Source organism: Oryx dammah, unplaced genomic scaffold, assembly GCF_014754425.2.
Source record: "Oryx dammah isolate SB20612 unplaced genomic scaffold, SCBI_Odam_1.1 HiC_scaffold_12, whole genome shotgun sequence".
Classification (NCBI taxonomy): Eukaryota; Metazoa; Chordata; class Mammalia; order Artiodactyla; family Bovidae; genus Oryx; species Oryx dammah.
This window is the reverse complement of record NW_024070196.1, coordinates 67,542,324-67,554,709: the sequence shown is the minus strand read 5'-3', so window position 1 is coordinate 67,554,709 and position 12,386 is coordinate 67,542,324. Positions and strand designations below refer to the sequence as shown.

At 47.4% G+C, this 12,386-nt stretch overlaps 2 protein-coding genes across 2 annotated transcripts in view; one reads left to right on the top strand and one right to left on the bottom strand.

The window, feature by feature from the left end:
- On the top strand, positions 1-7,800 carry CUNH22orf31 (chromosome unknown C22orf31 homolog). Its single transcript, XM_040251300.1, has 3 exons — positions 1-144; positions 5,510-5,974; positions 7,287-7,800. The coding sequence occupies exons 1-3, from the start codon at positions 1-3 to the stop codon at positions 7,710-7,712; spliced, it is 1,035 nt and encodes a 344-aa protein (XP_040107234.1). The 3' UTR covers positions 7,713-7,800.
- A 503-nt stretch (positions 7,801-8,303) lies between these two features.
- ZNRF3 (zinc and ring finger 3) overlaps positions 8,304-12,386 on the bottom strand; it is a 145,261-nt gene continuing 141,178 nt past the window's right edge. Inside the window, exon 9 of the mRNA XM_040251409.1 lies at positions 8,304-11,853. Coding sequence (XP_040107343.1) covers positions 11,810-11,853 — 44 coding nt within the window. The 3' untranslated portion in view covers positions 8,304-11,809. The remainder of the gene's footprint in view (positions 11,854-12,386) is intronic.

The following is a 12,386-nucleotide window of genomic DNA, read 5'->3' as shown; positions in this document are numbered from 1 at the left end:
ATGGCAGTCACCCTGCAAGGGAGGCACCCTTACCAGCCCCCTCATACACAGATGGTTAATGGCTTGCCCAAAGGTCGCCTAGTGGTGGAGCTGGGCTTTGACCCCAGTGGGACTTCACGACTACACACCTCATCACCCACCATGGTGAACTGCCTTCTTGTCTTTGTGGGGTTCTAGCAACCAATGCTCCCTGAGTGGTCCAGGGCTGGGATTAGGGTGAGGTGAAAGAAGCATTGGCTTTAAGCACAAGATTTAAGGGGGTCCTCAAACCCAGGTGGTGCTATTGGTGAAGAACCTGCCTGCCAGTGCAGGAGACGTAAGAGACGCGGGTTCAATCCCTGGGTCAGGAAGATCCCCTGGAGAAGGGCATGGCAATCCACTCCAGTATTCTTGCCTGGAGAATCCCATGGACAGAGAAGCCTGGTGGGCTACAATCTACTGGGTCACAAACAGACACAACTGAAGCGATTCAGCCCCAAACTCAGTAATCAAGATAAATATTTAATCAAGTTTAAAATATATTAAATATATTTAATGGACTGTGTTTTTGAAAATTATTTTATCTTTGGCCTCGCTGCGTCTTTGTTGCTGCACAGACTTTCCTCTAGTTGTGGAGACTGGGAGCTACTCTCTAATGGCGGTGTGTGGGCTGCTCATTGCTGAGGCTTCTCTTCTTGTGGAGAATGGGCTCTAGGGCTCATGGGCTTCAGCTTTAGCAGTTCCCAGGCTCTAGAGCAAGGACTCAGTAGTTGCGGCACACAGGCTTTATTGCTCCTAGGCATGTGGGATCTTCCCGGATTAGGGAGTGAACACTTGTCTCCTACATTGGCAGGAGATTCTTTACCACGAAGCCACCAGGGAAGCCCTGGACTGTGTTTTTATGTACTTTTTAAATTTTTTAAAAAAATTTCTTGGCTGTGCCATGTTGCATGTGGGATCCCCAACCAGGGATTGAACCTGTATCCCCTACATTAAAAACACAGTCTTAACCAGTAGACTGCCAGGGAAGTCCCAGTGCATTACATTTAAATGCAATATTTTTAAAAACTCTAAATGAATGCCAAAAAATTCATGAACAGAATCTTAAGTTTCTAAATAAAATCAGGATCTAGATTCCTGATTTTCCTTTAGTCTCAGGCTCATCTCAGCACAGTACTGTTACTGACCCTGTCTCCCAGGTTCTGAGTCAGGCAACTAGTGATAGAGAAGAGAAGCAGTAGTTTGTCTTTTCGGATGGAGGTGAAGGGAGAAAAAAAATTTGGTTTTGAACATAAGGAGTTAGAGATGTCTGTGGGGCATCTGGTGGCCACGTCTGAGAACCCAGAGCCAGGTGAGAAGGGGTTGGCAGGACACCGTCATCTCACATACTTGGCCATGAGAGGTGTGTGTTTGGCACATGTGGTCTAAATCACTGGTCCTCTGAGTTTGCATCATGGCTCAGGAGTTTACAGATTCTCTCATCCAGAGTTTCTCTCTTCTTTCCTAAAACTTCTGCATCACGAACCTCAGATGTGTTCCCATATGGGTGTAGAAGTTTACTTGCTTGGGTGTTAAAAAACATCTTTTGCGGAAATTAAAAACAACTAAATTCCATTAGAATTTGAGGATGGGGCATGAAGGAGGAAGAGGAGAATTCACATGAATTGGCTCAATTTCCTCTTTATTCATCAACCCTCTAGAAAGAGAATAGGAGCTAAGAAAAACTACAGAGAAGAAGAGGGGGTAGTAAAGGAGAAAAAGAAAGAAGAAAGATTAATAGAGCTAAAAATACAGTGAGGAGAGCCTGGCTAAACATTGGAGAAGGGCAGATGTGTTAGCAAATAGAAGCGATGATTTAGATATGTCAGGAAGAAGAGCTCCAAAGGATGGGTGGAAAGTAAAAGTTATTTAGACTTAGCTCAGCACAGTAAAAAAGGTTCATTGGCCAATCAAACTGAGGGACAGATCTTTCCGCAACATGGAAGCCCTACGGCCTCAGCCCCAAGTTCTCTGGACCAAGTGTTGGCGCCAGCGATGGAAACTCTTGCCATGGTTTCAGGACCCTGGACCAAACGGAGTCTTTCCATCCTGATTTCATGCTTCTGAACAACCTTCAAAGGAACAACCTCTGTTAAAGACTAGTTACTTTGTTTAATGTATCCTCCTATACCCACTTCCCTGTCCACCTAACACAGCAGGGGACATTCGAGACAACTTCTAAAACCAGTGGGAGAGACTTCCCTGGTGGTCCAGTGGCTAAGACTCCCTGCTCCCAGTGCAGGGGGCCTGGGTTCAATCCCTGGTCAGAGAACTAGATCCAACATGCCGCAACTAAAGACTGCATATGCCACAACGCAGACTGAAAATCCTGCGTGCAGCAACGAAGACCTTGGGCAGCCAAATAAATAAGTTTGTTGTTGTTTTTTTAAAGAAGACTGTTGGTAGCATTTTGTGAGATTATGTTGGTAAAGAGTCTAGAACCATGCTTTGGACTACAGTGAGCATTCAATCAACACAGGTTTTACAGAAATAGGAGCAATCAGTTCAGTTCAGTTCAGTCGCTCAGTCATGTCTGACTCTTTACGACCCCATGAATCGCAGTACACCAGGCCTCCCTGTCCATCACCAACTCCCGGAGTTCACCCAAACTCATGTCCATCAAGTCGGTGATGCCATCCAGCCATCTCATCCTCTGTTATCCCCTTCTCCTCCTGCCCCCAATCCCTCCCAGCATCAGGGTCTTTTCCAATGAGTCAACTCTTTGCTTGGGGTGGCCAAGGTATTGGAGTTTCAGCTTCAACATCGGTCCTTCCAATGAACACCCAGGACTGATCTCCTTTAGAATGGACTGGTTGGATCTCCTTGCAGTCCAAGGGACTCTCAAGAGTCTTCTCCAACACCACAGGTCAAAAGCATCAATTCTTCGGTGCTCAGCTTTCTTCACAGTCCAACTCTCACATCCGTACATGACCACTGGAAAAACCATAGCCTTGACTAGACGCACCTTTGTTGGCAAAGTAACGTCTCTGCTTTTCAATATGCTGTCTAGGTTGGTCATAACTTTCCTTCCAAAGAGTAAGCATCTTTTAATTTCATGGCTGCAATCACCATCTGCAGTGATTTTGGAGCCCCCCAAAAATAAAGTCTGCCACTGTTTCCACTGTTTCCCCATCTATTTCCCATGAAGTGATGGGACCGGATGCCATGATCTTCGTTTTCTGAATGTTGAGCTTTAAGCCAACTTTTTCACTCGCTTCTTTCACTTTCATCAAGAGGCTTTTTAGTTCTATAGCACATGTCAAATTACTCTGAATTATTGGTAAGGAACATGAGGATTACTCTTGGGGCAGTATCAACTGAAGAGAGTTACACGGAAGGGAGAGAAGACAGAATTTAACGGAGCTTGAAGAGTATGTATCAGCTGCCATCTGTGTGAAGAGCTCTGTGTTAGAAAGAGATTCTGAGTGCTCCGAGAGGCAGAGCAGTGTTGCTCAGTGATTGAGTCAAAGGCCCAGGAAAGTAAATACATTTGAGTGTTTGGAAGGAGGTGGTAAGGAGAAGTCAACCGCAAGACGGGGAAGGAGCAAAGGGAAACGGAGGCGCGGTTCCCTGTGTCTTGCCCTTCTGTTCCCACAATGCGGAATAAAGGCAGACCACAGCCCCAGAGCAGGGGCGCACTTCTCCGGGGCTCACCAACTTTGAAAGGATGCCTGCCTGACCAACCTCCAGACATTTGCAAACGCTTCCCAGAGACAAACCCTTTCCGATGCCCTGCTCTAAAAGTGACCCACCTCTCGGGAGGTGAGGCCAAGGCTCCGCCACTGAGTGGGCCCCATTGTCCTCCTGAGCCTCTGTGGGTCCAGATGCTAGCGGCCTGGAGGTGGTTCCACGGCGGCCTGCGGTGCGGTCTGCCTGCGACTTTGATTCACTCCGGGCACAAAAACAAAAACAAACAAACAAACAAAAATCAAACAGGCAACACATGTGATTCCAGGAACTCCTGCCAGACTCACGCTCTGTTTTTCCATCATTTCGCTCTCCTCCTCCCCTGGGGAGGGAGCCTCCTTTGGCATTCTGCACATGAAATGTCAAAACCACCAACGGGGCGAGCACCTGATAAGGAGCTCAGCATTGCCCAAGAGTTCCCAGGAAGAGGCGTCTTTGTTCTTGTTTCAAGCCCTTGACACTGCTAACAGCTCTAATTACTGCATTTGCCATGGGATGTAAAATAAAACCACATTCCAGAAACCATGTAGTCTCCCCGGGAGAGACACGCGGGCAGAGGTAGGTGCCCAGGGCTGCAGGAACGTGTTCTTTCATTTCTGGTCCCTAACTTTGGCAGCCGTTCTGAGAACGTAACAGTACCTTCTTTATGTGCATGGAAAAGGGCCCTTGTGCACAGGTAAAGATACATCTTGCTACCTGTACCCACAAATCTGGTCTACATATTTGAGTATGCTGCATGCAGAGAGTGCTTCTTAAGAATGTCAGGACCTTCAAAATTCACCCGAGCCATTTTGGGAAAGAAGAGGGCTAGAGAAGTTTCTGAGGCTGTAAGCACAAGAAAATAGAACTTCTTCCAACATAAATCAACTATAAAAATCTGATGATGTAACACCCACCCACACCCACATCACAAACCAAAGTGACATCACAAATACCAGGGATAATGGTTCAAAACTGCCTGCATGACAGCCAAAATCTAAACAAACAGCAGTTTGCCCATGCATGACTGAGGCAGAGAAAGACAGGTGATAGAAATATTAAAACAAAGCAAAAAAAAAAACAAAAAAGAAAAAGGGAAAAGAAAATACATATTTCTTCCCCCTACTAAGCTAGCTAAAATAAAGTTTAAGGCAACTGAAATATGGTAAGGTGATTTTATTTTATTATAGATGACATTTCTTAGAAAGCCAGGTCTCTTTTAAGTGTGTGATTCTAATCTCTCCAAATTGTTCTCTTGTTCTTGGCTGGTCATGGGAAATGGAGGCCAGCATCATTTACCTTGTACTTTTGCCTTTATAGACCCCAGAGTATATTTCCCTGCTTAGCAGCTTTTCTTGGCTCATGGCAGTCTGGTTAGAAGCGATTTCAGGACTTGGCGAGATTTTTACCTGCTGTCATTTCTGGGTTGTAGCAGAGTTGAGAACTGGCCACAGCTCTGTAGGCAGCTCAAGTGATCCTGTCTCCCATCCCTCTCCCACTGTGGTTTCCCTTAGCTTTCCAGGAGACAGAAATTGCTTTTAATTCCGTAAAAATGCTCCCCAACCCTCCCTCCACTTCCAGTGCAAGCATGCTATGTTCTTTGAGAACCTGACCATCACTGTGACGTTGTGAAGTTACTACTGCTTTCCTACTTGGTACAAAAGGCTTTGGTGAGCAGGAGAGAGGATACGTAGAAAGGTTTCTAAGAGTTTTTGTGGAAGGAATGATCTTTAAAAAGATGTTAGTAGTTTACCTCCAAAATAGACCTTCTAGTCTCAGCTTGAGAATTGGTCTTTTTTATTCCTCTTTCCCCTTATGATTCTAGCATCCAATCTATGTGAGACGAGAGCCCAGCATCCCTGCCTACGGACTCCGACAGTCTATCTTACTGAACACCAGGCTCCAGGGCTGCTATGTGGACACACCAGCTCTCACCAACATCTGGACAACCAGAACGTGTGCTGAGCCGAATACCACTGCCCCCACACCGGGTCCCACCTCTTCCTGGGAAGTTGTAAAGGACCCAGTCATTGCCAGTTCCTTCTCCCTGGTGAAACTGGTGCTCAGGCGACAGCTGAAGGAGAAATGCTGCCCAGTGCCACTCAAGTTTGGAGACGCAAAACCCTCCAAGAGATTAAAGCCCAGGGACGATGCAACAATGAAAACCACCCAGCGGGGCGGAACAAGAAACTCCATCAATTCCAAGAGCAAGCAGCCAGCAGGGCAGCAGCCAGCAGGGCAGCGGCCAGGCTCGCCCAGGTGCAAGGGGCCTGCAGGCGGCGTCAGTGAGGTAGGAGAGGGCTGGTGGTGGAGGAAATGTGACAGAGTGGGAAGTGGGAAAGGTAAGCTAGGGATTCCCATGAAGAAGAGGAAATCCTGAAGTTAAAGATGGCATGAAGGGGTTGGGGGGGAGTTAGGATGGGAGTGGGGGGTGTGATATAGCAGAGAGAATATGAGATCCGGGGTCATGCCTATGTATCCTCTGCCCAGCTCAAGAGGAAGACAAAGTGGTTTTCAGAAGCAGAGACAAAAGGAACTTGATGTGAAGGGAAAATTAAGATGAGAAAGGCTCAGAGACACACGCCTGAACCCGAGCTGAGCCACAGACCTAGCTATAAATCTGAACATGGAGAGCTTGGCATCCAGAGGCCTGATCTGCGTCCAGCTCTGTTACTCCTGGTGGCCAGCAGAGCTCAGGAGGCACCATGTGGGAACCTGCTGCACAGCACAGGGAGCTCAGCTTGGTGCTCCATGATGACCTAGAGGGGTGGGATGGCAGCAGGGGTGGGCGTGAGGTGAGAGGGAGGTCCGAGAGAGAGGGGACAAATGTATGCATGTGTATCTAATCGACTTCATTGTACAGCAGAGACCAATACAACCTTGTAAAGCAATTATGAAGAAAGTGAAAGTGTAGTCACTCACTCATATCGGACCCTTTGCAACCCCTTGGACTGCAGCCCACCAGGCTCCCTGTCCTTGGGATTCTCCAGGCAAGAATACTGGAGTGGGTTGCCATTCCCTTCTCCAGGGTATCTTCCTGACCCAGGGATCAAACCTGGGTCTCCTGCACTGCAGGCAGATTCTTCACTGAGCCACCAGGAAAACGGGGTAATTATATTCCAATTAAAAAAAGAAAAAAAGAATGCCTCCTGGAGCTAGTCACTCAGGGTTCTGATCCCAACTTTGTAATTGGCTTTTGTCATCTATAAAACAGGGAGTGACAGCCCTTCCTTCATAGGGTTTCATGAGAATGAAATGAGTTTGTACACGCAAATGGTTTTCGAACTGAGGCTGGCGCAGAGTAGATGCTTGGGGTCCTGTGTGGCACTCTGTAGGTGATAGCCATGGCCCACCCAATGGCTGTGTGGCCTTGGGCAAACCCATTCCCAGCTCCTTGCCTATACAGCCATCTCCCACTGACCTTCCAGTGTTGTGGCAAATTGCTCACAGAGGCATCCCTAAAGGAATTCAGTAAACTAGAACATGCTAGACAAATGTTGGTTGTGGCTGTAACCAAGATTCGGGGACACAAATCCCAGATAATTATTCTGAGCTCCCTTCTCAAGTTTTAGCTTTGACTTCTCTGCTTTCTTCCTGGCTAGAGTAAAGAGAGTTCAAAGGAGAAAAAAGCGACAGTCTGCCAAGATCTTGAGAGCAGATATGCTGAACATGTGGCCGCCACCCAGGCGCTATCCTGGGACATGGGGACAGCGTCCTGGAAGGGCCAAGCTTCGCTTCCCGAAATCGGGAAGAGGCAGTTGTCCGAGGATGCGTTAGTCATCCATGGCCTCCCCACTGAGAACTACCAGGCTCTGTACCACGCTGTGGTAGAGCCCATGCTGTGGAATCCTTCCGGGACCCCCAAGAGGTACAGCCTGGAGCTGGGCAAGGCCATCAAACAAAAGCTCTGGGAGGCTCTGTGCAGACAGGCTGCCGCCCCCGAAGACGCTCAGAAGGACCTGCTGCCAGGCAGGAAGCGGCCGGAAGTCCACAAGGAGCCTGTTGAGGAGGCTGTGCCCAGGAAATAGCTCAAGAGGGAGAAATAGGAACTGGAGTTCACAGGATTAGGATGTTCTCTGCTGGATGTCTGAAAAATAAACACTGCTTTGCACCTTCCATGCTATCTCAGAGCGCTTTACAAATCAGTGACTACCTTCCCCGGGGCAGGGGGGAAGCAAGCACGGATGAGTAGGAGATTCACTTAAGATGCAGGGTCCCCTCTCCACCTTCAGGGTTTGGTCATTTCCAGGCTGGACACTTAAGCCTTTTCCCTACAAGTCCCTTTTCCTTAAAAAGGGGCTGGAGGCCCTCAGTCTTCCAAATAGGAAAAGGCCTGGCAGGTGAAATCGATGGTTACATTCAGCCTATGGTCCCTATTTGTTAAAAGTAGGCTCCTGGGATTCCCCCCTCCCCTGCCACACACACACATAGGGCTGAGCAGAAAACTTGCCACCACCACCAGGGACATAATCACAAATGCTCACCCGGGACGCCGCCCGGATCCCCAGTTACCTGAATGCTGTTTACACAGAAGCCACCGTGGGTGACAGGCACTGCTTCACGCACAGCTCTCCTCTGTTGCATCTGTAAGACCTTTACCAAACAGAGCAACGACAACATATAACACATACTTGATAAAATTGTATTTTTTTTTTTTACAGTCATTTGTACAATTTGTTACAAAACCATAGAAGACTACAACTTGTTTTAAATCATTTTTGGTCGGCAAACATGTAAAATCTGTGTGCAATTATCATGTATTTACAGGGCTTCATGTTAGTCATTTTCAATGATTATTCCAACAATGTCACACTCTCAACATAAGACATGGCTTAAGATAAATATATTAGTAAATAAATATTCTGAGAACATATTTCCATAAATGAAATGTGCTGCTATACATATACAGAATATACATAAGTTGTTTTCTAGCCTTTAAAACATTTTTTAAAAATGGTAATGTTGGAGAAGGAGCCCTTAGACAACTTTATTACAAAATCTTTACAGCAAAAGTCTTTACAAAATATCTTTTAAGTGCTATGGGAGAAATATTTTTTTAAAAAAACATTTTAAAATAGTGCCTTGTTAGACCAATACAATAGAGTTTATATAAAGAATAGAAAAAGGCAGTTCTGTGTAAAAAATAATACTCTTGATTAGTAATTATTTTTTAGACCTCATTTTAAAAGCATTAGTCCTGCATGAGCTTTGAGTAGGGGCTAGCAGCACATTAGGGAGGGTGTGGGCAGTGGGCAGCAGAAGGAGCTTTATAAAACGGCGTGGGTTAGGGTCAGGGTCAAGGTAAGGAAGAGGCGAAGAGACGGAGAGTTAAGGCCAGCATCCCAGGGCTGTGGCCACAAAGAGGTACCTGGTGGACCAGAACTCCCCAACCCCCATTTTCCACTAGTTCCAGCACTTTTCAATCTACATGGCTGCCCTACACCCAAGGCTGGGCCATTGGACCACGCCCAACAGTCACATTCCTGCTCATGGGTGTGTGTGTGTAGGGGGTGGTTCTCAATGGAAGATTCGAGGCTTCCAGTTTCCACGTCTACATAACCCCCACACGCCACGGAGAGGCCACTGAGAAAAGATACTTATCATTATTGGAGTCTTACGACTTCAAAGAAGACAGTTCTTTTGACTTGAACGGTGAGGCAATATAGTTGGGTCATTATGCTTTGTGACCCAACACAGATTTAAGACAATGGTTAGAGATTTCAAAGTCTGAAAAATTCATTCTTCTGTTTCTACCACCCTATAAAATATGAAAATTAAATGCGTTTCTTTTGCCATCTGTAGTTACTGTTCTTTTCAAATGAAAATTGGACACATTTATTCTAATAAACCCAGTTGAAGCCACATGTTCTCCTCGCCCATTTATTGCTTAAGGCTGTTGAGGAGTGGTTTTTTTTTCCCAGTCGGGACTAAAGCAAGCCACTTTGGGGGGGTCGGGTTTCAGACAAATAGGAGAATATGCACTCGAAGGCATTAAAAACAAACAAAAAACACAAAACCACAAACAAACAGAATCTCAACAATGAGAAGCTGCTTTTTGTAGTCCATGTTAGAAGCCCCCACCCGTTCCCTATGCAATTTGCTGTCCTCTGCAGCTGCTACTCTCGGCCCCAGGAATAAAGGCGGCCCAGATTACACATCACCCGCTCAGGCGCTGCCCACACCCTCACCAACAGGTGTGCCAGGCACAGGTGGGGCTGGGGGTGGGGGTGGCCCCAGAGGGATGTCCCAAGCGGAGGCTGGGGGACAAATCTCACTACAGTGAGCCCCTTAATGGGCAGATGGCTCAATCATTTGATGCTGAGATTTCTTTCTGACAAATCCTGGCCAGAAGTAAGTAGATGTCCTCACCACAGGCTGGGCTTTTTAAGAAAGGGATTCAATAAGATTCTTATTCAAAATGTTCTGGTGCAGACCCTGGGCTGACCTCCCCTGGGGCAGACTGGAGAAGAGTCTTACAGCCCCCTGGCAGAGGTCTCCGCTTCCTCACCTATGGGGGGGCCAGGACTCAAGGTTCTATTCGGCAAATGAGCATTTCAGATGACAACAAACACCTGCTGAATAAATGAATAAGCAGAAATGACCAGAAGAGTTAGCAGACACTAGGGCTAAGGTGATTCGTTTCCTTTAAAAAAAAAAAAAAAAAAACAACACTTTTCTTTAAGGACAAGAAATACATTGGACAAACAGGTTAATGATCCCTGATCTGAAACAGCTTTAAATAGATTCTCCCTTTTAAAATGGAAACATCTTTTTAAAAATGGTTTGGGTTTTTAAACTCTCCCTCCCTCTTAAAACGACAACAACAACAAAAGAGAACAACGAAAGGCTGGAACAATATACAAAAACCTACCCTTTGGGGCTAAACTATCTGATAGTCTCTTTCTGTCTCATGGAGAATCAATACATAATAGTGCATTAGGTAGAAAGGATAGTAGACATTTGCAGGCGAGATGAGCAATTTCAGCCATGAGGCAGAGGGCTGAACAACCCTGAAGCGACGGGATGAGAGACTTTCATATGGAGCTCAGACCCTATGGGGTCCCTGCCATGCGCCCCTAGGAAGATATCCCAAAGTCGGAATAGTCCGGGGGCGTGGCCGCGCCCGCTGGAACACCTACGCACAAGCCCACTCTGCGCCAGGGTGCCCTCCATCCCTCCCCTCCCCCAACTTGGGTCAGACACCGAGGCTGCAAAACCATGTACATTCATTCCTCCTGGGTGTCTGTCCCCACACCCCACATCGAACCATCTCTGCAGCCAGTGGCGGGAAGCCCAAGATCAGGGCTCTGTCCTTCTATCTAGGACGCAGACCAGAGGGGACAGGGGCGACAAGGGGACCGAAAGCCCCTGTCACCCCGGGGCTTACTTAGCAATGGCTTGTCCCGGCTCCCCAGTGCGGCAGACCTTCCGCCCGACCCCCGGCTGTTGCCATCAGCGACCTGCAGGTGCGGGCTGGACAGGCCTGGCTTCCGAGGAGGCCTGACGCTTTGCACGTTGGGATTTGCCACGAGAAAGAAAGAGGCAGCATTGCATTGTTCCTCAGAGTTTGTACCCATATCAACTAGCTTTACTTCAAGTTTCTGGTTCATTTTCTAAGGCAGGTGTAGCCCTGAGCTTTTCAAAGGCCTGAGCTCCCTCCAGGGAGACAACAGTATCTATACATGACGTGGTTCAATTAATGCAGCAGTGATTTTTTTTTTTCAGCAAAAGTTGGCAGTTAGGGTTCTTTAAAATATATATTTAAATAACTTTTTACATTTACATATAATATCTTAAAAAAAAAAAAAAAAAGCAGAGAAGTCAATCCCACACACCTCTGAACCCCAAGCACACACACTTTACAAAACAGAAGAGTAACATGTTATCAAAGAGGCAAAAGACTCAGAATTTTGTCTGTTGGTTTGTTAATGGTTGGGGCGGGGGGCGCGGTTTGCCACAGGTGGCTCACATTTTGGGTTGAGAAGGAGGGCTCTCTTTATTACCACTTTTGTGTTTGTCAAAGCTAAAAAAAAAATTTTTTTTTTTTGTTTTCTTTTTTCTGTAGGAAGTCAGAGTTTGGAGTCTCCATACAGTTCCCATTTCCAAGGAAGAGTCCCTTCGGAGCTCAGGCTCCAGGGCTGCCGCTGTCCGCCAGGCAAGATATCAGTCCTGGGAGAGAGAGAACCACCGTCAGGGGAGGGGGCCGGCCCCGCAGCCTTTGGGCACCACGTGCAGGGACCAGGCAAGGGACCCAGGGGCCTATCCCCTGGGGTAGCTTAAGCCGATATCTGCAGGAGAGAAGTGGCAGAGGCACCTGGGGGCTGGGACCGCCTGGCATGTTAGGGTTGGATGACATCGTGAACAAGGAGGGAAGCGGGAGGTGGTCAGAGGGGTTGGCAGGGCCTGATATAGCTGGGAGAGGGACCTACATTTCTAAAATTCAGAGGGTAATGGCAAGTCAGTGAGGGGTTTTCTGGTGTAAAGACAGACTTAATGTTTAAAAAAAGACAACTGTGGCGCCGATGTGGAACAGAGGACAAGATCAGCCAGAGGAGACCAGTCAGAAGGCTACAACCCTCATCCTGGAGAGGGGGAATGGGCCTGGCTGCGGACAGCGCGTGGGGGGCAGCGGGGACCCTTGTGGGGTTTACTGTGGAGATGGAATGGTCCCGGAGCTACTCAAAGGTGCTAGGCTGCCCGCG

Excerpts from the sequence above, each read along its gene's own strand:
- CUNH22orf31 (XM_040251300.1), top strand. The coding sequence starts at position 1 with ATGGCAGTCACCCTGCAAGGGAGGCACCCTTACCAGCCCCCTCATACA. Across the intron at positions 145-5,509 it reads ACACCTCATCACCCACCATG|CATCCAATCTATGTGAGACG; the intron begins GTGAACTGCCTT and ends TTATGATTCTAG. Across the intron at positions 5,975-7,286 it reads CTGCAGGCGGCGTCAGTGAG|AGTAAAGAGAGTTCAAAGGA; the intron begins GTAGGAGAGGGC and ends CTTCCTGGCTAG.